This window comes from Cnephaeus nilssonii, assembly GCF_951640355.1.
Source record: "Cnephaeus nilssonii genome assembly, chromosome: 3".
NCBI lineage: Eukaryota > Metazoa > Chordata > Mammalia > Chiroptera > Vespertilionidae > Cnephaeus > Cnephaeus nilssonii.
The window spans coordinates 53,435,934-53,458,400 of NC_137074.1; the positions used below are offsets into that span (position 1 = coordinate 53,435,934).

At 48.0% G+C, this 22,467-nt stretch overlaps 1 protein-coding gene across 1 annotated transcript in view; it reads left to right on the forward strand.

Moving 5' to 3' along the window:
- Positions 1-22,467, forward strand: part of MUC4 (mucin 4, cell surface associated) — a gene marked incomplete at its 5' end in the record, with an annotated part of 52,546 nt that overhangs the window by 12,445 nt on the left and 17,634 nt on the right. The window contains 4 exons of the mRNA XM_079766305.1: positions 17,361-17,494; positions 18,587-18,751; positions 19,519-19,677; positions 20,753-20,883. Of these exons, the coding sequence (XP_079622431.1) occupies positions 17,361-17,494; positions 18,587-18,751; positions 19,519-19,677; positions 20,753-20,883 (589 nt within the window). The remainder of the gene's footprint in view (positions 1-17,360; positions 17,495-18,586; positions 18,752-19,518; positions 19,678-20,752; positions 20,884-22,467) is intronic.

Sequence of the window (22,467 nt, forward strand, 5' to 3'; positions counted from 1 at the left end):
CTTCTTTTTTTAATCTTCACCTGAGGATATGTTTTATTGATATTTATTGATATTTTTTAAGAGAGAGGGGTAAGGAGAGAGAGAGAGAAGAGAGAGAGAGAGAGAAGAGAGAGAGAGAGAGAGAGAGAGAGAGAGAGAGAGAGAGAGAGAGACATTGATGCGAGAGAGACATGGATTGGTTGCTTCCCATTATGCACCCCAACCGGTGATCGAACCTGTAACCTAGGCATGTGCCCTGACCAGGAATGGAACCCATGATCTTTCAGTGTATGAGACTATACTCCAACCAAGTCACACTGGCCAGGGCCTTCCTTTCTTTCCTTTCTTTTCTTCTTCTTCTTCTTTTTTTCTTCTTAATTAACCTTGTCAGGGGGTTGTCTATTTTATCTTTAAAAAAACAACTTTTGACTTTATTTTCAGTTGTTTCTGTATCATTAAATTCTTTCCTTTTCTTAATTATACTGGAGGCCCGGTGCACGAAATTCATGCATGGGTAGAGTCCCTAGGCCTGGCCAGCAATCAGGGCCGATCAGGGCCTTCTGGCTGCTGGCCGGGGCCTCCCTTCATTCCGCGCCACCCCCTGGCAGTCAGCGCACATCATAGCGAGCAATCGAACTCCTGGTCTCCCGGTCAAACTCCCGAGGGGACAATTTGCATATTAGGCATAGATAGATAGATAGATAGATAGATAGATAAATAGATAGATAGATAGATTCTTCATTGATGTTTCTAGTTCACCTTTTCACTGAGGGCTCCAGCTTTATGCAGAAAATATTCAACTTACAGTGTCCTGATTTAAGATCACTGTCTCCTTTCCCCATGCAGGGTTAAAACACTAGATCTCAGAAATCTGCCCACAAGTGCACTAACTTACCATCCTAGTTTTCAACTCCTTCAGCCCAAAGTGTTTCCCTTCCCTTCTTCTGATCTCAGCTTTGCATTTAGAAAACATGTATTGCACATTATCTGGCATTTGCAGGTTTTGTAGTTAAAGCTTATCTCTTCTGCCACATTGCTGGAAATGGAGCTATATTACTTTTATAAACAAACAAACAAAATCTTACAAAATTGGACTGGGCTCTCAAGAAACTTTTGCTGCTGATGTTGATTTTTACAGAGATGATACAGGCTCTGAAAGATGCTATCCTCCAAGAATCTGTAATAAGTTTAGTAAGTTTTTGCTTGTCAATAGCTTCTGTCTGGTGACTGAAAGACAGATGAAGAATGAATGCTCTTGTTTATGTTTGAGGAAGATGAAATAAGGTTAATGACAATTGCAGAATGAATGTTTTCCAATCCAAACTTTATCTGGAGAAACCAAGTTTTGGGACTTTATTGAGGAGAGAGTAGGCACAAGTTTTGCTGTCCTGTAAACAAATCTACTCATAATTTCAAATAAAGGAAGTGCCTTTTAACCCTTTACACTCGCTTGCTTTTTTCTCGATTCCTTTATTCTAACGCTAACCGTGTCGAGTCACACTCGACATCCGAGTGCAAAAGGTTAAAGTTGAAGCACAGTCATTTCTAATTAAGTAAGGGCCCAAGTTTCTCCTACCACATTCTGAAGCTCAATCCATGCATTCGTGCACATGAGCTGAGAAGTGTATCACCTGTAATTAGTAACTATTTAAATATAGACGTTTGCAAGTGAGCCACTTATTTTTAATAAATTAGAGCTGGCTGAGGTTTTGTCTGTAGCTAGTGTGAATGCAATAAAATATTTTAAACAAAACAGCTTTGTATTTAAATACTATGCATAGCAAATAAATTGAAAACAACACTGGACATGATCAATTAAATTAACATCATGCTATGATGTGACCAGGGCTAGGGTATGTGCACTTACTTAAGTTTTTGCTAGATTGGGACAAATGTTAAAAATGAAAAAAAGGAGCTCTACCCAGTTTGGCTCACAGAGCATCAGCCTGCAGACTGAAGGGTCTCAGGTTCGATTCCAGTCAATGGCACGTACCTCAGTTGCAGGCTCCTGGGCCCTGGTCAGGCACATGCAGGAGACAACCAATGGATGTGTTTCTCTCATGTCAATATTTCTCTCTGTCTTTCCCTCTCTCTTCCACTCTCTCTAAAAATCAATGGAAAAATATCCTTGGGAGAGGATTAAGAAAAAGAAAAAAAAAGGTGTAGAAACTTAATTTGCTTTTTAAAAATTGCTATAATTCACATTGAAAGAGTTAACACTCTCTCCAGCCATGGAGTTTTAAATGGTCTGATTACCCTTGTAGTCTAACGTTGCCTTCTTCCTCATAAGCAAGACAGCGTGACTTGTTAAATTCCTGAGGTGTTTTTTATTTTTTTTACTTGAAGCAAGTGCCTAATCAAGTGCCTTACTCTATGAGAATTCTGAACCTCCACCCCATAGTATTTTAAAAATTTTTAAATCAATGACAGTTGATATTCAATATTATATTAGTTTCAAGTGTACAGCATAGTGGTTTTAGACATTTATATAACTTACATAAGTGATCCCTCCCCCCTTCCCCCAATAATTCTAGTACCTACCTGACATCATACAGTTATTACAATATTATTGACAATACTAGAGGCCCGGTGCACAAAATTCGTGCATGGGTACAGTCCCTAGGCCTGGCTGGTGATCAAAGCGCGAGCATCTCATATGGAAGGGCAGGTCCCAGCTGACCTCTGGGTCCCAGCTGACCAGGGCTCTTGTGTGCCCTCTTCAGCCTGAGTCATGGCGCTGAGTCCACACACAGAGATGTGGTGAGCGCGGCTGGACGCCGCAGGCTGGGGTGCAGCGTGGGCCTCTGGGCTGCCCAGTGGTGCTGCACGGAAGCCGGGCGGGCAGCATGCTCTCTCCCGGCCAGCCTCACAGACCAGCTCCTGCACAAATCCATGGGGAGCCCTACCAGCCCCTCTTTCTCCTGGCTCACCCGAAAGAGGCCATGCAGGTGCCTGCAGGGCGGGCTCCTCACAGGCACCCGGCACCTGAGCGCAGGGGCTTCCCCAGAGAGCAAGCTCTGGAGTCCCAGGGGAGGGTAGCAGGGGGAGTGAGAGCGAGCTCAGCGGACACCCTGCATTCTCACCACACCTCCGTCCCTGTCACCCCCGCCCCCAGGTAGCCGGCGAGAGGTTGCAGCCCCCAGCCCAGGCACCACAGGAGGTTGGTTGCAGCCACCCAGTTCTCCGTCCCAGCCTGGGGGCACAGCCCTGATTGGGCAATCAGGGCCTGCCGGCTGCTGGTTGTCATCTACGGGGCGATTGGTAAGGCCGGTGGCAGGGGGCCCCCCCGCTTGGCTCCCTCAGCACCTGGGAGCCAGGTAGTGGCCCTGCCCTCTGTCACTGCCACTGGTCACCATCTGCAGGGCTATCAGCAGGGCAATTGGGCCCCTGCTCGCACCCGCCTTGGCCTGGCACCACCCACTCACCTGCTCCACCATTCTGCCATGGTCTTGTTCTCGGGGCCCATCAGGACCGGCAGCACCTCCATTGCCACCCGCTGCCAGTGCTGCATCGCCAACACACACCATGTTCCGTGCTGCCCCCGGTGGTCAGTGCACATCATAGCGAGCGGTCGAACTCCCAGTCGAACTACCAGTCAAACAATTTGTATATTAGGCTTTTATTATATAGGATTCCCTATGCTGTACTTGACATCACTGTGACTATTTTGTAACTGCCAATTTGTATTTTACTTTAAAAAATATATTTTTATTGATTTCAGAGAGGAAGGGAGAGGGAGAGAGAGATTGAAGCACAAATGGTGAGAGAGAATCATTGATCACTGCTTCTCGCATGCCCCACACTAGGGATCGAGCCCACAACCTGAGCATGCACCCCAACCATGAATTGAACCATGACCTCCTGGTTCATAGGTGGCTCAACCACTGAGCCACGCCAGCTGGGCCAATTTGTATTTCTTAATCCCTTTACTTTTTCACACATCCTCCCAACCCCCTCCACCTGACAACCATCAGTTTGTTCTCTGTATCTATGAGTCTGTTTTTGTTTTGTTTGTTCATTTATTTTGTTTCTTAGATTCCATATATATGTGAAATTATACGGTATTTGTCTTTGCCTGACTTACTTCATTTAACATAATACCCTTTAGTCTATCCATGTTATCACAAATAGTAAGATTTTATTCTTTTTATGACCAAGTAATATTCCATTGTATATATGTACCATTTTTTTTTATCCAATCATCTGTTGATGGACACTTAGGTTGTTTCCATATCTTGGCTATCTACAAGTATAATAATCCTATCTAATAATAGAGTAATATGCAAATAACCATCACTCCGCTACACCCACGATTGGGCAGCGGGAGGCTGGGGGGCGGGACTCAGGGGGGCCTATCCAGCCATTGATAGGTGCAGGGGGCTCTCGCGAGTCCCGCCCCCTGCGCCTCTCAATGGCCCGATCCATCGCCGCTGAGGGGAGACCCCTCATTGTTCGCCGGTCAGAGCGGTGGCGGCGGTGGTGGCACCCCGGGACCCTCAAACGCTGATGGGGGCGGGTCCGGGTGCCGCCGCTGCCGCCGCCGCCCCTGGAGAGACCCCGCCCCCGCCGCCCCCCAGAGAGACCCTGCCCCCTGCCGCCGCTGCCGCCACCGCCCCCGGCGAGACCCCTCAGTGTTCGCAGGTCAGAGCAGTGGCGGCAGTGGTGGTGCCCCTGGACCTGCGAACGCTGATGGGGGTGGGTCCGGGTGCCGCCGCCACCACCGTCGCCACCGCCCCCACCGCTCTGACCTGTGAACGCTGAGGGGTCTCTCCAGGCGGGGCGGGGGGGGGTGGCGGCAGCGGCGTGGGGGTGGCAGCAGTGCCTGGACCTGCCTCCATGCACCTGCACTGGGGGAGGGCATGGTCAGCAGCCGCCGAGGCTGCTTCAAGGGCCAAAGAGGGAGGCAGGGCCAGACCCCAGCGGCCGCAGCTGCTGCGGGGCCAGGGAGCCAGGCAGGGCTGGACAGGCAACCTCAGGGTGGGCCTGGGGATGGGTCCAGCGGTGCAGCTTGACAGCAGACAGCAGGGCCTGCTTGGTAGTAGCTGCCGGCAACACACAACAGGCAAGTGGGCCTGCAGGCAGCACCCAGCAGGGCCTGTTTGGCTGTTGCTGCGGCGACCCAGGAGCAGACAAGCGCAGCTGCAGGCAGCACCCAGCAGGGCTTGCTTGCCCATTGCTATGGTGTGGAGCAGGCAAGCCCCGCAGAGAGCAGAGAACCACAGGGAGCGGGCCTAAGCCGTCAGCAGGACATGCCCTGAGGTCTCTCGGATTGGAGAGGGTACAGGTCGGGCTGAATTTCATGCACCGGGCCTCTAGTAAAAGCATAATATGCTAATTAGACCGGACAGCCAAACGATCTTCCGGAAGACTTTCCGGATGAAGCCGGGGCTGCGAGGGCCGAGCCCCTGCTTGAATTTCATGCATCGGGCCTCTAGTTGTAAATAATGCTTCAATGAACATAGGGATGCATATATCTTTTTGAATTCTCCACCCCTTAGTCTTTATTGCAGAATTTTTTCTTTAAGCTTCCCTCCAGGCATGTCTAAACTTTCGACCCAGAGAAGTTCAGGCACATTAATAAAGATATAGGTATGCAAACATCTGGCTCATTTAACCCTGGTGCTGCCTGGCTGCCCAGGCTGCACATCATGCCACGGGACTGAAGGCTTTGCTTCTACATGGGTGCTACTTATTTCCATAATGAAGAAACTTATCTTTATCTTTGCATTTAACAGGGCTGTCTTAAGGGATGGAATATTTGGTAATTTAGCAAGAAAGACTGGGCACTTTAAATCAAATTTAAAAATTAAAATTTTATTTTATTCTACATTTCTGGGGAAAAAAAAAGATGATGTTTTTTTCATTTGAAAAAAACAACACATTTATATTATAGGATTAAAAAATTAATGTATGTAGTTGACAAATTTTCTTTTGAGGTCTTGAATATAACCATAAGAGACCTTAACCACCAGAGAAGCACTTTCTTCTCAATATTAACCGTATTAATGCTCTGAAACTTTTGAATTTGACTAATCATGAAAAATCACCTTCTTCTGGTTAAGTATTTTGAAACCTTTGGGGAAAAAAGCTCTCTTCTAAAAAGGAGCAGTGTCTTAGCCTAGAATTCATATTACTTAAGAGAACATCTCTTGATAATTGGAAAAAGGTTTTCAATAAAGAACCAAATACTACACATTTGTTAAAACTGGATTCATTGTAATATCTCAGTAACTGCCTGGGGGAAAATTTTAGCATCAACATAAGGGTTGAGTCAAAGAGGTTGGCTCTGTGGTTTTTGGAATAAACTTTTTTTGAAGCTAAAGATAGTTTTTGGGAAAATCAATACAAAATACATGAACTAATGTAAATATAAAATGAAATTAGATTGTCATTGGTGAACACGCCTATCTCTTTTTAAAACTGGTGTGGTTCGGTGATTCAGTGTCAATGGTTCAATTCCTGGTCAAGGCACATGCCTGGGTATCAGGTCTCTATCCTCAGTAGGGAGCATGTAGGAGGCAGCCAATCAGTGATTCTTTCTCATAATTGATGTGTCTCTCTCTTCCTCTCCCTTCCTCTTTGAACTCAATAAAAAATATATATTTTTAAAAACTGAGATATAATTGACATATAATGTTATATTAGTTTCGGGTGCACAGTATAATGATGGGATGTTTGTATCCCTATATCTTTATTAATGTGCCTAGAAGTTTGTTTAGGCCATCTGGCGAAAGGGTCACACAATGACTTTCATGGAACCTAGGCACTTTTGCTTTCCTGGGCCTCTTCCTCTATTAAGAAACATTTGTAAACTATGTTATAAGATACTTTTGAACTAAAGATTAATGCAATCAAGGCTGGATTCATTATTACATGTTCATTATTATTACACTAGAGACCCGGTGCATGAAATTTGTGCATTGGGGGGGGGTGTGCCTCAGCCTAGGCTGCACCCTCTCCAATCTGGGACCCCTCGAGGGATGTCCAACTGCCCATTTAGGCCTGATCCTCCTGGTGGGATCAGGCCTAAACGGGCAGTCGGACATCCCTCTTACAATCTAGTACTGCTGGCTCCCAGCCACTCGCCTGCCTGCCTGCCTGCCTGATTGCCCCTAACAGCTTCTGCCTGCCAGCCTGATCACCCCCTAACCACTCCCCTGCCATCCTGATCGCCACCTAACTGCTCCTCTGCCGGCCTGGTCACCCCTAACTGTCCTCCCCTGCAGGCCTGATCGCCCCCAACTGCCTTCCCCTGCACGCCTGGTCCCCCCCAACTGCCCTCCCTTGCAGGCCTGGTCCCTCCCAACTGTCCTCCCCTGCTGGCCTGATTGCCCACAACTGCCATCTCCTTCCAGCCATCTTGTGGCAGCCATCTTGTGTTCACATGGGGTGGCCATCTTGTGTGTTGGAGTGATGGTCAGTTTGCATATTACTTCCTTAATATATAGGAGGATGATTATTTGTCTTCTGATTCTATGAAAAATTCACATGAGGACAGTTTGTGGGATGCTAAAAGCAGCTTGGGCCGTGGGCTCTATGGGCTCTGCATTTCACCTGTCCATGGCCTTTCTGGTGATCATAAGGTGGTGGTGCCTTGAAAATTTGTAGGCTGGCTGAGGTTTATAAACATGAGTTTTTCCTGAGATCAGGACCTCACATGATTTAAAAAGAATTTACTCTACTCTCAGGAAAAAGTGAAATAGGAAGAGCATGATCTGAATTGTAGGTAAAGGGACCATCCATAAAGAGATCCTTGGGGAAAGTAAAATGAAATTAAAATGACTCTATATTTTAATATTAGGCAGGGACCATCTCACCGTGGTCCCGCTCCACATTGTTCCATAGAAAACTGAGACACTTTAAACTTCAGTCCTGATAAATTCTCTTGTACTGCTGGATGAACTCCCAAATGCTTTATATTAAAATCAAACTTATTTAAGACAAGGCAAGTACTATAAATGTACTGTCAATAGTGAATGTATGTAGGCATGGTGAGCATTCAAATATACAGTTCATAACTGTTTTCCTCTCTCGCAGGAGAAGGACCTGATAGGCTACCAACATCAGGAACCATGCCAGCACCAAGCTCGCCAGAGACAACGGTGGGAAAAACAAAGGACAAGGCAGACTCTGTAACTACAACTTCTACTGAAGTCACCTCACAATCTCCACAGACAACAGCAACAGCCCCCTCTTTGAGCACCTCAACTCAGGAAACATCAGCATCTCCACAGAGTGACCAAACCGAGAGCACGGCCACCACCAAACAACCACCAGCCAACACCATCACAGAAATGAGCGCATTGACTCCTTCATCTTCTCCAAGTGGCAATATTTTGACTTCAGGGGTTCCTCAGACAACATCGCACTCAGGTGAGACAACAACTTCATCCCATTCTATTGTCAACAGCACACCTCTGACAACCTCAGGAACTGTGCCAGCACCAAGCTCGCCAGACACAACTGTGGGAACAACGAAGGATGTGGAAGCCTCTGGAACTACAACTCCTACTGAAGTCACCTCAGCACCTCCACAGACAACTGAAGTAGGTGAACCAGCAACAACTCCCTCTTTGAGCACTTCAACTCAGGAAACATCAGCATCTCCACAGAGCGACCACACTGAGAGCACGGCCAGCACCAAACACCAGCAAGCCAGCACCATCACAGAAATGAGCACATTGACTCCTTCATCTTCTCCAAGTGGCAATATTTTGACTTCAGGGGTTCCTCAGACAACATCGCACTCAGGTGAGACAACAACTTCATCCCATTCTAATATCAGCAGCACACCTCTGACAACCTCAGGAACTGTGCCAGCACCAAGTTCGTCAGACACCACAGTGGGAACAACGAAGAACGTGGCAGCCTCTGGAACTACAACTCCTACTGAAGTCACCTCAGAATCTCCACAGACAACTGAAGTAGCTGGAAAAACAGCAGCACCCTCTTTGAGCACCTCAACTCAGGAAACATCAGCATCTCCACAGAGCAACAACACTCAGAGCACTGACACCACCAAACAACCAACAGCCAGCACCATCACAGAAATGAGCACATCGACTCCCTCATCTACTCCAAGTGGCAATATTTTGACTTCAGGGGTTCCTCAGACAACATCGCACTCAGGTGAGACAACAACTTCATCCCATTCTAGTGTCAACAGCACACCTCTGACAATCTCTGAAACTGTGCCAGCACCAAGCTCGCCAGACACAACTGTGGGAACAACGAAGGATGTGGAAGCCTCTGGAACTACAACTCCTACTGAAGTCACCTCACAATCTCCACAGACAACTGAAGTAGGTGAACCAGCAACAAATCCCTCTTTGAGCACTTCAACTCAGGAAACATCAGCCTCTCCACAGAGCGACCACACTGAGAGCACAGCCACCACCAAACAACAGCAAGCCAGCACCATCACAGAAATGAGCACATTGACTCCTTCATCTTCTCCAAGTGGCAATATTTTGACTTCAGGGGTTCCTCAGACAACCTCGCACTCAGGTGAGACAACTTCATCCCATTCTAATATCAGCAGCACACCTCTGACAACCTCAGGAACTGTGCCAGCACCAAGCTCGCCAGACACAACTGTGGGAACAACGAAGGATGTGGAAGCCTCTGGAACTACAACTCCTACTGAAGTCACCTCAGAATCTCCACAGACAACTGAAGTAGTTGGACAAACAGCAGCACCCTCTTTGAGCACCTCAACTCAGGAAACATCAGCATCTCCACAGAGCGACAACACTCAGAGCACTGACACCACCAAACAACCACCAGCCAGCACCATCACAGAAATGAGCCCATCGACTCCTTCATCTTCTCCAAGTGGCAATATTTTGACTTCAGGGGTTCCTCAGACAACATCGCACTCAGGTGAGACAACAACTTCATTCGATTCTAGTGTCAGCAGCACACCACTGGCAACCTCAGGAACTGTGCCAGCACCAAGCTCGCCAGACACAACTGTGGGAACAACGAAGGATGTGGCAACCTCTGTAATAACAACTCCTACTGAAGTCACCTCACAATCTCCACAGACAACTGAAGTAGGTGGACAAACAGCAGCGCCCTCTTTGAGCACCTCAACTCAGGAAACATCAGCATCTCCACGGAGCAACCACACCGAGAGCACGGCCACCACCAAACAACCACCAGCCAGCACCATCACAGAAATGAGCACATCGACTCCTTCATCTTCTCCAAGTGGCAATATTTTGACTTCAGGGGTTCCTCAGACAACATCGCACTCAGGTGAGACAACAACTTCATCCCAATCTAGTGTCAACAGCACACCTCTGACAACCTCAGGAACTGTGCCAGCACCAAGCTCGCCAGACACAACTGTGGGAACAATGAAGGATGGGGAAGCCTCTGGAACTACAACTCCTACTGAAGTCACCTCACAATCTCCACAGACAACTGAAGTAGGTGAACCAGCAACAACTCCCTCTTTGAGCACTACAACTCAGGTAACATCACCATCTCCACAGAGCGACCACACTGAGAGCACGGCCAGCACCAAACACCAGCAAGCCAGCACCATCACAGAAATGAGCACATTGACTCCTTCATCTTCTCCAAGTGGCAATATTTTGACTTCAGGGGTTCCTCAGACAACATCGCACTCAGGTGAGACAACAACTTCATCCCATTCTAATATCAGCAGCACACCTCTGACAACCTCAGGAACTGTGCCAGCACCAAGTTCGTCAGACACCACAGTGGGAACAACGAAGAACGTGGCAACCTCTGAAACTACAACTCCTACTGAAGTCACCTCAGAATCTCCACAGACAACTGAAGTAGCTGGACAAACAGCAGCACCCTCTTTGAGCACCTCAACTCAGGAAACATCAGCATCTCCACAGAGCAACAACACTCAGAGCACTGACACCACCAAACAACCACCAGCCAGCACCATCACAGAAATGAGCACATCGACTCCTTCATCTACTCCAAGTGGCAACATTTTTACTTCAGGGGTTCCTCAGACAACATCGCACTCAGGTGAGACAACAACTTCATCCCATTCTAGTGTCAACAGCACACCTCTGACAACCTCTGGAACTGTGCCAGCACCAAGCTCGCCAGACACAACTGTGGGAACAACGAAGGATGTGGAAGTCTCTGGAACTACAACTCCTACTGAAGTCACCTCACAATCTCCACAGACAACTGAAGTAGGTGAACCAGCAACAACTCCCTCTTTGAGCACTTCAACTCAGGAAAAATCAGCATCTCCACAGAGCGACCACACTGAGAGCACGGCCAGCACCAAACACCAGCAAGCCAGCACCATCACAGAAATGAGCACATTGACTCCTTCATCTTCTCCAAGTGGCAATATTTTGACTTCAGGGGTTCCTCAGACAACATCGCACTCAGGTGAGACAACAACTTCATCCCATTCTAATATCAGCAGCACACCTCTGACAACCTCAGGAACTGTGCCAGCACCAAGTTCGTCAGACACCACAGTGGGAACAACGAAGAACGTGGCAACCTCTGAAACTACAACTCCTACTGAAGTCACCTCAGAATCTCCACAGACAACTGAAGTAGCTGGACAAACAGCAGCACCCTCTTTGAGCACCTCAACTCAGGAAACATCAGCATCTCCACAGAGCAACAACACTCAGAGCACGGCCACCACCAAACAACCACCAGCCAGCACCATCACAGAAATGAGCACATCGACTCCTTCATCTTCTCCAAGTGGCAATATTTTGACTTCAGGGGTTCCTCAGACAACATCGCACTCAGGTGAGACAACAACTTCATCCCATTCTAATATCAGCAGCACACCTCTGACAACCTCAGGAACTGTGCCAGCACCAAGTTCGTCAGACACCACAGTGGGAACAACGAAGAACGTGGCAACCTCTGAAACTACAACTCTTACTGAAGTCACCTCAGAATCTCCACAGACAACTGAAGTAGCTGGACAAACAGCAGCACCCTCTTTGAGCACCTCAACTCAGGAAACATCAGCCTCTCCACAGAGCGACCACACTGAGAGCACAGCCACCACCAAACAACAGCAAGCCAGCACCATCACAGAAATGAGTACATTGACTCCTTCATCTTCTCCAAGTGGCAATATTTTGACTTCAGGGGTTCCTCAGACAACATCGCACTCAGGTGAGACAACAACTTCATCCCATTCTTATATCAGCAGCACACCTCTGACAACCTCAGGAACTGTGCCAGCACCAAGCTCGCCAGACACAACTGTGGGAACAACGAAGGATGTGGAAGCCTCTGGAACTACAACTCCTACTGAAGTCACCTCAGCATCTCCACAGACAACTGAAGTAGCTGGACAAACAGCAGCACCCTCTTTGAGCACCTCAACTCAGGAAACATCAGCATCTCCACAGAGCGACAACACTCAGAGCACTGACACCACCAAACAACCACCAGCCAGCACCATCACAGAAATGAGCACATCGACTCCTTCATCTTCTCCAAGTGGCAATATTTTGACTTCAGGGGTTCCTCAGAGAACATCGCACTCAGGTGAGACAACAACTTCATTCGATTCTAGTGTCAGCAGCACACCACTGGCAACCTCAGGAACTGTGCCAGCACCAAGCTCGCCAGACACAACTGTGGGAACAACGAAGGATGTGGCAACCTCTGTAACAACAACTCCTACTGACGTCACCTCACAATCTCCACAGACAACTGAAGTAGGTGGACAAACAGCAGCGCCCTCTTTGAGCACCTCAACTCAGGAAACATCAGCATCTCCACAGAGCGACCACACCGAGAGCACGGCCACCACCAAACAACCACCAGCCAGCACCATCACAGAAATGAGCACATCGACTCCTTCATCTACTCCAAGTGGCAACATTTTGACTTCAGGGGTTCCTCAGACAACATCGCACTCAGGTGAGACAACAACTTCATCCCATTCTAGTGTCAACAGCACACCTCTGACAACCTCTGGAACTGTGCCAGCACCAAGCTCGCCAGACACAACTGTGGGAACAACGAAGGATGGGGAAGCCTCTGGAACTACAACTCCCACTGAAGTCACCTCACAATCTCCACAGACAACTGAAGTAGGTGAACCAGCAACAACTCCCTCTTTGAGCACTTCAACTCAGGAAACATCAGCATCTCCACAGAGCGACCACACTGAGAGCACGGCCAGCACCAAACACCAGCAAGCCAGCACCATCACAGAAATGAGCACATTGACTCCTTCATCTTCTCCAAGTGGCAATATTTTGACTTCAGGGGTTCCTCAGACAACATCGCACTCAGGTGAGACAACTTTATCCCATTCTAATATCAGCAGCACACCTCTGACAACCTCAGGAACTGTGCCAGCACCAAGCTCGCCAGACACAACTGTGGGAACAACGAAGGATGTGGCAGCCTCTGGAACTACAACTCCTACTGAAGTCACCTCAGAATCTCCACAGACAACTGAAGTAGCTGGACAAACAGCAGCACCCTCTTTGAGCACCTCAACTCAGGAAACATCAGCATCTCCACAGAGCGACAACACTCAGAGCACTGACACCACCAAACAACCACCAGCCAGCACCATCACAGAAATGAGCCCATCGACTCCTTCATCTTCTCCAAGTGGCAATATTTTGACTTCAGGGGTTCCTCAGACAACATCGCACTCAGGTGAGACAACAACTTCATTCGATTCTAGTGTCAGCAGCACACCACTGGCAACCTCAGGAACTGTGCCAGCACCAAGCTCGCCAGACACAACTGTGGGAACAACGAAGGATGTGGTAACCTCTGTAATAACAACTCCTACTGAAGTCACCTCACAATCTCCACAGACAACTGAAGTAGGTGAACCAGCAACAACTCCCTCTTTGAGCACTTCAACTCAGGAAACATCAGCATCTCCACGGAGCGACAACACTCAGAGCACTGACACCACCAAACAGCCACCAGCCAGCACCATCACAGAAATGAGCACATCAACTGCTTCATCTTCTGCAAGTGGCAATATTTTTACTTCAGGTGTTCCTCAGGCAACATCGCACTCAGGTGAGACAATAGTTTCATTCCATTCTAGTATCAGCAGCACACCTCTGACAACCTCAGGAACTGTGCCAGCAGCAAGTTTGCCAGACACCACAGTGGGAACAACTAAAGACATGGCAGTATCTGTAAATACAACTTCTACTGAAGTCTCCTCAGAATTCCCACAGACAACTGAAGTCTGTGGACAAACAGCAGCTCCCTCTTTGAGCACCTCAACTCAGGAAACAACAGCATCTCCACAGACCTACCCCTCTGCGATCAGTGAGGCCGCCAAACAACCACAAAGTAGCAACTTCACAGAAATAAGAATATCAACCCCTTCACCTTCACCTTCACCAAGTAGAAATATTCCTACATCACCTTTACCTCAGAATACATCCCATTCATGTGAGACAACCGGTTCATCTCATTCTATCGTCATGCCCAATTTCTCACTTTAAAAAAAAATGATGCCAGCACCAACCTCAGCAGACTCCACTGTATTGGAAAGAAGGACATTTCTCTCTATTACTACAGCTTCTATTTCACTCACCTCATTTGTGTTTGTTACAACTTAAATAGACAACCAACAGCACTGTATTCCAGCACCTCTACCCAGGAAACTCCAACCTTCTTCAGAACCACAAGACAGAGAGCACTGAGTTTGCCAGACTCTCATCAACCTGCCTCATTATAGCAATTAACTCATCACTTTTCTTATTCTTACCAATTGGGCACAACCCTGCGGTATTTGTTTTTGAGAAGGCATCTCCTTTAGGTGAAACATCACTTCAGTTTCTTCCTGTGTCAGCCACACTATTCTGATATCAGAAATTATGACAATACCTTCCTTAGCAGAAACCACTGTAGGAAAATCAGAGCCGATGTCACTGTCTATAACTGCAACTTCTACTCCTGCCACCTCTCTTTCTCCTTTCACTACCTCGTCCACAAGTCGAGAAGTTCTGGCAACACCCTCAAGCTCAGTCATTCATGAAATCATGACTACATAGGTCATTCCCACTGTAGTTTCTGTCAGTAACTCCCTGAGAAATATCATGCAAGTCCCAACAGTCTCAGTAAGCAAGTCAAGCACACCCACCCCTGAGCATCCTGTAATGTTTAAAGGGTAGCCTCTACTACCAATCCTACTACAAGGCAAACATATATGAGTTCTGCAAATAGTTGTAACAGCATAGCTGGATCCACACTGACATTTTCTTTTCCACACTGATTTTTTCATCTCCACCTATATAACTTACCCTTCAATCAAGACCACTCCTGATACTTCTTCAGCACCTAAGTATTCTACGAGTACATTGCCTATACCACAGCCATCGATAGGCTCTGCTTTCTCTGATTCTATTTCTTCTGGTAATGTGTACAAAATTCAGACCATATTGAGTTTCTATACTTCAACCGGTAATTCTTCATTCTCTCAATCAGCTCCTGACCCTGCAGTCACCTGGAGCTCCACCACCATATTCACAGGTCATCCCACACCTTCATCTGGTACCAGTACTTTCCCACCATCCACAGCATTCTCAAGTCCCACTGTGAAGACTGAGACATCAGGTAGGTGGAGACTAAAGTGTCTCGGTCTCTTACAGTGGCTGCATTGGCTCAATGTGGCCTAGAGGAGCACTTGAGAGAGAATGGTGAGTTAACATTACCAGTCTAGGATTGAGGTCAGGTCCACAAGAGGGTAAAGTGAATGGGGGTGTGGTGGGTGACAGTCCCCTCTGCCCTGGCAGACAACTGCTTATCTGCAGAGAGTGGTTTGGGTATCACCAGAAGAGAGACAAGATGGTTTCTAGTTGTCTCTTCCAGCTCCTAAAGTCTGTGACTTTTTTTTGACTCTGCTACTGTCTGACTGTAAGACCCACTCCAGTCTTCTCTTCCTGCATGCCAGGAACAATCACAACTTCACTGATGACAGACAGTCAGAAAAGCACAGCAACATCACTACTCTCAACAACTATCCAGAGCCTTACAACCTCAACTCCCAGCACACGCCCAACAACTACCCCAGTCCCTATGAAGCCTGAGAAAGGTGAGTTATGCCATAGATCTGGGACCTTTCCACCCTGGGATGGAGAGGACTGAGCTAGATGTGGAGCTTGTAGTTGTGGCAGATGGACTGGATCTACCAATTAGGGCCCTTGCGGTTATTTCTGTGGACATCTCCACTGCCCCTTCTGGGCCATGGGAAGTCGAACTACTCCCCATATCTCCTTTAAAGGGTGATGTAACTGAATGCTTAGTCTCAGCCTGCTTGCTCGCAGACTGCTCTTTCATGTCAGAAGGGCCTCATGAGGGACAATGAGACAGCATCAGAGTTGGGTGCCGAGGGTTGGCTTTGTACATGGCACTGTGGTAGGTAGTGAAGACAAAAATGATCAAGGTGCTGTTCAGCAAGAGACAAATATGCTGCCTCAGTAGGTACAATTGAGGAATAATCCCAGGGTATTAGGCACACGCAATGAAAGGCCCCTAAGGAATGTGTATGTGTCAGGGGAGGGGGGATGGAGTCAAGGGGGCGTTTCAAGGTGAAGAGGAGGTTTCTAGAAAGAATTAATAGGAACTGGGGAAGAAGAAACACTCCAAGCCAGCAGGAAGATGTTGGAATAAAGATGTAGACATGAGAAGTAGTCTCAATATAGCAAGGGGAGGAGATCCCCAAAACATTTGGGATTGCTGGAAGTAAGGTGAAGAGTGTTGAGAAGTGAGGCTGTGATGTAAGGGAAGCTTGTATATAACAGGAACCAGGGAGGAGGTGGCTAGATTTGCATTTATGGATGTTGGCTGGGATGGAGGATGAATTCGCAGGAGGCCAGGAGAGCAGTGTAGAGACTGTTGTGCATTCCAAGCAAGACTGAGTGAGTATGGAAAGAAGGAGACCCATTTGAGAAATGTTTAGGACAAAGTTTCTCAAACTATCCAAGAACCTCTAAGGAGTGGAGTTCTAGGACAAATTCTAGGGGGTCTTCAAGTTTATCTAGAGAAATACCATCTTAGGAAACAAGTCTTATTCTATGAAATGGTCTTTCAATTACTCCTCTTCACTGCCTTGGAGGAGTTTTGTCTTTTCACCCTTAAAAGAACTATAAGTGCCATAACAAATGCAAAATAATGTGCTGGTATGCTGACAGCAGGACCTGATTTTTCCAAACTGGGGAAGGATGACAGTATGAGTTAAAGTGGTAAAATGAGGAGATGGGTTAAACGCAAGTGCAAAGGGGGAGAGGGGAGGATTTGATGACTCGCAGTTAGGGAACCAAGAACAGGGTAGAGGATCAGCTGGGGGAATTCTCTGGGGGTCCCAGTCAGTCCATGAGAACTTCCTGCTCTTCTTTGTTCTGGCCCAGGTGTTTCCCTCTTCCCCTATGGGCCACATGTTCAAGACCAGGAGTTTGTGAGGAGGATGGTGGACTTCACCTCGCCGCTCTTCAAGCCCCAGATTGGCTTCCCTTTTGGCTCCACTCTCCGAAATTTCCTCTACGTGAGTCCCAGGCTGCAGCCCAAATGGCAGGATCTGTGACCTGTGTTCCCAAGGCCCTGCTTCCCTCTCCAGGGCTCCGAGATGGCCCAGTGACTGTGACTGTGATCCTGATGGAAAAGAAAGAAGAATGAAAGCAACACTGTTAGGCTCCTACTGTATTCCTGCCTCTGGCTTAGTTTGCATTCACAATCTTTTTAAATATATTTTATTGATTTTTTACAGAGATGAAGGGAGAGGGATAGAGAGTTAGAAACATTGATGAGAGAGAAACATCGATCAGCTGCCTCCTGCACACTCCCCACTGGGGATGTGCCTGCAACCAAGGTACATGCCCTTGACCGGAATCGAACCTGGGACCCTTGAGTCCGCAGGCTGACGCTCTATCCACTGAGCCAAACCTGTTGGGGCATGCATTCACAATCTTTACTATCAGAGTGTTAGCCAAGGTAGACATGAATCTAGGCAAGGCTTGCCTTCCCACATAAACAAAAGTGTCTATCTCAGTAAAGAGATCCCGGGGACCCAGTAAGCTTTCTTCTGTTTTTACATGAACAGGAAGCTCTACTTGGGAAACAACTGAGGCATTTTACATTTTCTGTAATTATTTCCCGGTTCCCTGGTCCAGGTACCCATGAGTCCTGGAGGAGAGTTGGAAAGACAGTCATGGCCCCTGTGGCTCTCAGTGAGGGGGACTGAGTCAGGACACAGCGTGCGACTCAGTGATGGGGTGAGGGTTTCGGTCCTTTTAGCCCCATCTGATGTGGCACCCGCTTCAGGATGGAACCTCAGGGATTTACCCAGAGGGGTCTGCTCTGTGACAGGCTAGCCCATAGACAGGGCCTGATGCTAAGCAGGACAAAATTTACCACCTTAGGAAGGACTTAGGACTAGAAGAATGTCCTGCGGGTAGACTATTTGTGTGAGAATTAAGTAAAGGGGCTCTCCCGGCTAGGCAGGGAGATGGACGACATGACCTTCCAGAGGTTGTTGACACCTCTAAAGCTCTACCCAGAGAGGCCTTTGGGGGTCACACTTCTGAGGAGCTGTCCCAAGGCTGCTCTGAATGTTAACCGAAAGAACCTTTGTGCTCAGTTCACAGATAATGGTCAGATCATTTTCCCGGAGTCAGAGAACCAGATTTTCTCCCACCCCCACCCTCCTCCTGGAGGCTTCACAGGCAGGGACCGTCTGGCTGTGGTGGCTCCATTCTGGGATGATGCTGATTTCTCCAGCCGCCAGGGGACCATATTTTACCAGGTGGGCCTTTCAAAGTCTGGCATTCAGGATCCTCCAGAAACCAACAAGGGGAGACAAAGGGCAGTGCAGGGAGGTGCCTGTGTTACTGCTGCCAGAGCCAGGCTCAGTGTGGACAGGGATTGGTGCTTAAATATGAGGGTGGGAGGAAGCAGATTAGGACTATTACATAAACTCAGGAATACCCTGACACAACCATGAGAAGACTTGCAGGTGACAGGGATAGGGGGTGGCAATCCAGAGTTTTAGTTTAGGATAAGGTTGTAGGGGGTCTTTCCTAATAAGCCCGAGTCAAGCTGGACCTCTGCGTGTGCTCCTGGATTGGGTTAATGATTCCAGTCAGTGGGAGCGCATAATGAAAGATGTGGACTGTGCCCCTGCCACAGACAAGGTACTATAGAAGGTCGAAAGATGAAGAAACACATGCCTGTCCTCAAGGAGTCCTGGTGGGACATGGGGAAGTTCAAATGGGCAGAGGTGACTATGCTGTCCAAGCCATTTTGTGCTAAGAGATGCATGAGTTCAAGGCCAGAAAACTTGGGTTTCTGGGCCTTGACTCTCCACTCCACACACCGTAGGCCTCCCTGCTACTGAATTTGAATTAATCTTGAGATCCAAGGAACAGACTGAAAATGTAGGTCTGGGAGAGGGAAGGATGTCAGACGTGGGTAGACTAATGTGATCAGGATTACCATGCAGAAAGTGGGGTCCCTCAGGGGTGTTGAGCAGGGACCCTCATTTCCTTGTCCTTAACTGCCTTCCTTTCCTAGGAATATGAGACTCTCTACGATGACAACAAACCACTTGTAGTCCAGCAGGTGGAGTCTTGGATTGAAAACTTTACAAAAACATGGAACTACAAAGCCAGGTGGACCCTAAAGGTCACATGGGTCAATGCCCCTGCCTATCCTGCCCAGCGGACCTCCGGGGTGAGTGACCCATGGACAGCTCTCTGCGAACCACCTGGAAGTCAGACTTCCTAGAATCCTAGGCAGGGGCCAACCTTCTAAAACCCTCTCTGACCTCTAAAACCCAATCTCCAGGCCAGATTGCTGATTATAGCACTCCTGCCCCCACCCCGATGCTGAGCACTCACCATGCACCAGGCTGCCCCAACCCCTTACGTTCACGACCTCAGCAGCCCAGAGCACTGGGTATTAGGAGGTTGAAGTTTAGGAAACAGAATTTTTGTAAGTCAAATGGCTGGCTATTGGCAATTTTATATGGTTCAACCTGATAATATTATCCACATTTTAGAGATGAGAAAGATGATGGTTAGAGAGGTTAAGCCACTTGCTCATGGTCACCTCGCTAGCAAATGACAATTTCAGGCCTGGAACTGAGGTTTTCCTAACTTCCAATGCTGGCTCTCAACTGCAATGCCTTCCAGTGGAAACGGGCACACCACAGTCTCCCTGGTCTTCCCTCTGGGGACTCACAGCTCCTACAGTCAGAAGTCCTCCCTTGTGGCTGTTCTAAAGTCACGTGTCTCTTCATTGGTTCAACAAGTTCATTGATTACCTACTTTGTACAAGCATAGTGCTTGGCATTCGCCTTTAGAGAACCTCCCGTCTCACCTGCTGTGGTCCTCCCCACTGTTCAGGTTTAGGAGACATTTGGACAATGTCCTTAAATATCCCCGAGGAACCTACATAGGCCTCTCCCAGCTCTCTGGTGTCTTGGCTAATCTCTCGGGTTTCTGATTCTTTCTTATACAAACTGTCTTCCAACGGGTTCCTAACCCAGGGCCTTTTATCACCCTCCCTGGAAAGAAATCAGAAAGAAGGCAAATCTACCATGCTAGGTGCTTGACACCATGGGTGAAAGGTGCCCTATACACTGTCTAACTTGTCAGCATGTTAAACCCATGCCTTTTCTCCAGGTAGGCCAGGAAAAGAGATTGTGTGCATCAAGGCAGGGGTGTGGGATGAATGATGGGACGTCAGGGAGGACACTCCAGATTTCTCACAGGCATCTCCATGTTTGTCTCCATCCAACCCCCAGACCAACACCTACCAGGCCATCCTCTCCACAGATGGGAGCAGATCCTTCGCCCTGTTTCTCTACCAAAATGGTGGGATGCAGTGGGATGTGACCCAGCACCCAGGCAACTGGGTCCTCATGGGCTTCTCCAGGTAGGACGGGGAGGGGCTGTCAGCTCTGAGCAGGTGATAGGAAGTGGTGCAGAGCGGTGTTTTCACTGCACACACACTCCCCCACCCCAGGACCAGGCTGAGTCCTCCTTGCCGATGCTTCTGACTCACACTGGTGCCAGTTCCCATTACAAGATGCTATTTCTTCCTGACTCACATTCAAAGATCCCTATTCATTGCCATTCTCTTTTCTCCCCCAGAACCTGTGCAATGTAATCATTCCCAGAGCTTTGACTTCTCTGATTTCCACTCACATTAGCTGACCCCTCTTGACTTCTCAAATAGCATCATCATAATGGCCAATATTTACTATACTAACTACTTAATATGCATTATTTCATTTAATTATTACAACAAACCCGTGAAAGAGATACTATTTATTTCCCATTCTACAGATAAGGAAATTGAGGTACAAATAGATAAGTAATTGCCCAAAGTCACAGAGCTGGGAAGTGGCAAAGCAGGAATTTGAACTCAGACATCTGAGGCTGAAATCTGCCTTCCCGACTTCTGGTGCTCCTGGGTTGGGACCTCACCCCTCACCCAGGGCCACCAGCAGCTTGTGGGAGAGCAGAGGGATGGGGCTGTAGAGGATGACACTGGTTCCTATGTGTGAAGGTGGCTCAGTCTTTGAACAACAGTTCTCGACCCTGGTATTTCCTGGTGCTGGTGTGTGTCATCATGACGAAGGTCACTTGTCATTTGTTACTGGAAATTCCTGCAAATGATTTTTCTCTTATAGGATGCCCCTATCATTACACTGCTTTCACTTGCGGTGAAGGAGAAAGGATTTGAATTATCTAACTACCTAGGAATTTCACACCATCCGGAGTTTGCCTGCCCACCCCTTCCCCAGGTGTCACACCTGTGTGTGTCACCCATCCTGTGTCAGAGGAGGAGACATCAGGAGCCACTGCTCTGAGGCATGCACCCAGAGAGGCTGCAGGCGCTGGCCCAGGGTTTTTCTCCTTCCTGGAGCAGGGCTTTGAACCCCATCACGGGGGTGGGGCTGGGTGCACCCATCACATCAGGTCCTCACTCAGTTCTGAGAGCTTTACAAATGTTTACCACATTTCATCCTCACAATGCTATGAGATAGATGCTATGTAATCTCTTTTACTCGGATGTGAAAACAGAATAAAAAAAGTTAAGCAACTTGCCCATGGTTACCAAGCTGCTAAGTGCTGGAGTCAGGAGCTGGATTCATGCCTGTCTAACTTCAGAGACTGGCTCTTAACCATCCCAACATACTGTCCCCACCAATGCCTAGCTGCAGGGAAACATACCAGAAGGAGTCCTGGACTCTGTTGACTTCACACCAGCCTCATGACCAGTGTCTGGCCCTTATCGATCAGATGTGGGATAGATTAGTCTCCCCACCCACCTCTCCCTGTTTCCTGCTTAGTGGTCTTAGTGGTGGGAGTCAGTGATTCTGGCTGGCTGGCTGACCAACTAGTAAGTAAAGACTAACTGGACTGAGTGACTGACTGGCTGGATGAATAACTTGCTGGCTGAGAGGCAAGACCCTGAGTGTGACAGAGGCCTTCCATTCTTTCCTTTGCACGC